The sequence below is a fragment of the Myotis brandtii genome, unplaced genomic scaffold (assembly GCF_000412655.1).
Source record: "Myotis brandtii unplaced genomic scaffold, ASM41265v1 scaffold363, whole genome shotgun sequence".
Lineage (NCBI taxonomy): Eukaryota > Metazoa > Chordata > Mammalia > Chiroptera > Vespertilionidae > Myotis > Myotis brandtii.
The window spans coordinates 4,491,043-4,493,441 of NW_005363938.1; the positions used below are offsets into that span (position 1 = coordinate 4,491,043).

Here is a 2,399-nt window from a genome sequence, read left to right on the forward strand (position 1 = left end):
CCAACCCCCCACCTCACCTGGCCGGAGGGGCCATGCGGGAAGTGCGGCTCCGGCTTCCACGCGGCATCGCAACTGCGCAGCGGGTCGGTGTCTGCAAGTGCGAAACTCCTAGAAGACCCCGGCGACTTCGGCTGAGCGCGAGAGAGCGGAAGACAGGGGGCGGGGCCGGAAGCGCGCGACCAATCAGCGCACAGGCAGGGCCCTTCCGTTTGCTGACGTCTCCGAGGGGCCTGAAGGTCACTGACGGCTCCGGCTTCCACGCGGCATCGCAACTGCGCAGCGGGTCGGTGTCTGCAAGTGCGAAACTCCTAGAAGACCCCGGCGACTTCGGCTGAGCGCGAGAGAGCGGAAGACAGGGGGCGGGGCCGGAAGCGCGCGACCAATCAGCGCACAGGCAGGGCCCTTCCGTTTGCTGACGTCTCCGAGGGGCCTGAAGGTCACTGAAAGAGCGTGACCACGCGATGGCGCCTCGTCGCACGCGGTTGGCGTCAGGAGCTGGGCGCCGGGGCTGTTTAGAAAACCGGAAGTGCCTGTGGCAAACTTGCCGGTCCCAGCTTAGCGTGAGTCAGAACCGGTTGCTGGTTAAGGGTCCGAGGGCCGGTGCGTCTTCCTTCAAACGTTTGTATTACTAACGTGGTACGTCACATCCAACCTTGAGAGCCAGACCTCTGTCGGGACTACCACTGGACCTTGGGCAAGTTACTTCACGTTTCTCAGCATTAAATCATTTAGATAAATATTTTTTTGAGGCAGTGTGGGCACGCAATATGAACCGAGGGAAAGTGAAAACTTTAGACAAGAATCGACGAAACAAAGTTGGTTCTTTTTGTATTTCTGTTGTCTGCGGATCCAGTCAGCAAAAGTTAATCGTGCTGTACGTGTATGTATTACTATACGTTTTCAACCATTTCACATATCTTATAGGATTTGTGCCCATAATTGAGGTAGCATTCACGGATAAACATGTTCTGATCTACAAGTGCCAGCTGGGTTGAGACAGCGCCGAATGAAACAAAACTACAGCTTCCTTAGTTTAAATCCAGGGAGGAGAGACACAAGCGCCTGTACAGGTCGGGTGATGGTGACGGAAGCACAGTCCTTGAAGTGGGGAAACAAGCCAGGTCTTACCAAGGGTAAGACCATTCCTGGCAGAGGGAACAGCAATTGCAAAGGCCCCAAGGGCCTGTGCTGCAGTAATAGTTGGTGTGAAATGTTTTTAACAATAACATTTTAGAGCCTCTGCAGTATTGGGGAAAAGTTGGCTGCTGGCATTTCAAGGAGGGCTTCATGGAATTTATGGAGGCGAGAGAGCAGAGGTGGAACCTCCATTTCTTCTTGGATGCCCATCAGAAATTTCCCCCCTTCCACCAGAGGTAGCAGAGTTTAACACAACCTTTCCAGCAACAGCAGGGTGTTGTGGAATCCAGGGGTAAATGCAAAACCTTTTCATGAAAAACAAAGTTTTATTTTCATAGGACTTCTTAAAAGAAATTAAAGCTTTATAAATGATAAGACTTTGGCCCTAGCTGGTTTGGCTCAGTGGATAGAGCGTCGGCCTGTGGACTGAAGGGTTCTGGGTTCAATTCTGGCCAAGGGCACATGCCTGGGTTTCGTTGATCCCCAGTAGGGGCCGTGCAGGAGGCAGCCAATCAATGATTCTCTCTCATCATTGATGTTTCTCTCCCTCCCTCTTCTTTGAAATCAACAAAAAATATATTTAAAAAGTAAAACTTCTGTTATCTACTTAATTTGAGTAGAATTTTTACTGCACTCATTAAGAGCCCATTCTGAGCCTGCAGTCCAGGCATATGCCCTGACTAGGAATCAAACCGTGACCTCCTGGTTCACAGGTTGACACTCAACCACTGAGCGACACTGGCTGAGTGATAACAGAAATTTTAAAACTGTACAAATCCTGTCCCAGAAATTCCATGTCTAGGAATGTAAGAAACAATCATGAAAAACAAATAAAAAACTGAGTCATATGTGTGAGAAGAAATTAAGTGTAAGGGTATTTAACAATATATGTAAAATAGGAAAGACCTATAAACAATCTAAATGTCCTGCAATATAGAATTAAATGTTATCTACATATACACTGAGTGGCCAGATTATTATTACCACCTGACGTTTGTAGGCAAATTAGCTATAATTTCGTGCTGAAGTTGCTAGAGGGCCAGACCATTATAAATAGGGAGGCAGGTGGTTTACCACGACAGTAGAAGTGATTTTTTTCTGAAGATATGGGTAAACAACACGATTTAAGAGCCTTTGAACGTGGGATATATTTGAACGTGAGTGGCCAGATTATTATGACCACTTGACATTTGTAGGCAAATTAGCCGTACACTGCGTTGTATGGGATATGGAAGCCGAAGGCCTGTTCGAACACCTTTGCT

The 2,399-nt window shown here is 48.3% G+C and overlaps 2 protein-coding genes across 3 annotated transcripts in view; one reads left to right on the plus strand and one right to left on the minus strand.

The window, feature by feature from the left end:
- The window catches only part of CHCHD2 (coiled-coil-helix-coiled-coil-helix domain containing 2), a 5,077-nt gene extending 4,914 nt beyond the window's left edge, over window positions 1–163 (minus strand). For both annotated transcript variants that reach the window (XM_005872025.2, XM_005872026.2), the window contains exon 1: window positions 18–163. In XM_005872025.2, coding sequence (XP_005872087.1) covers window positions 18–67 — 50 coding nt within the window. In that variant the 5' untranslated portion in view covers window positions 68–163. The remainder of the gene's footprint in view (window positions 1–17) is intronic.
- Window positions 156–2,399, plus strand: part of VKORC1L1 (vitamin K epoxide reductase complex, subunit 1-like 1) — a 147,544-nt gene continuing 145,300 nt past the window's right edge. Inside the window, exons 1-2 of the mRNA XM_014544437.1 lie at window positions 156–236; window positions 437–1,203. The gene's annotated coding sequence lies outside the window, so the exon portion shown is untranslated. The remainder of the gene's footprint in view (window positions 237–436; window positions 1,204–2,399) is intronic.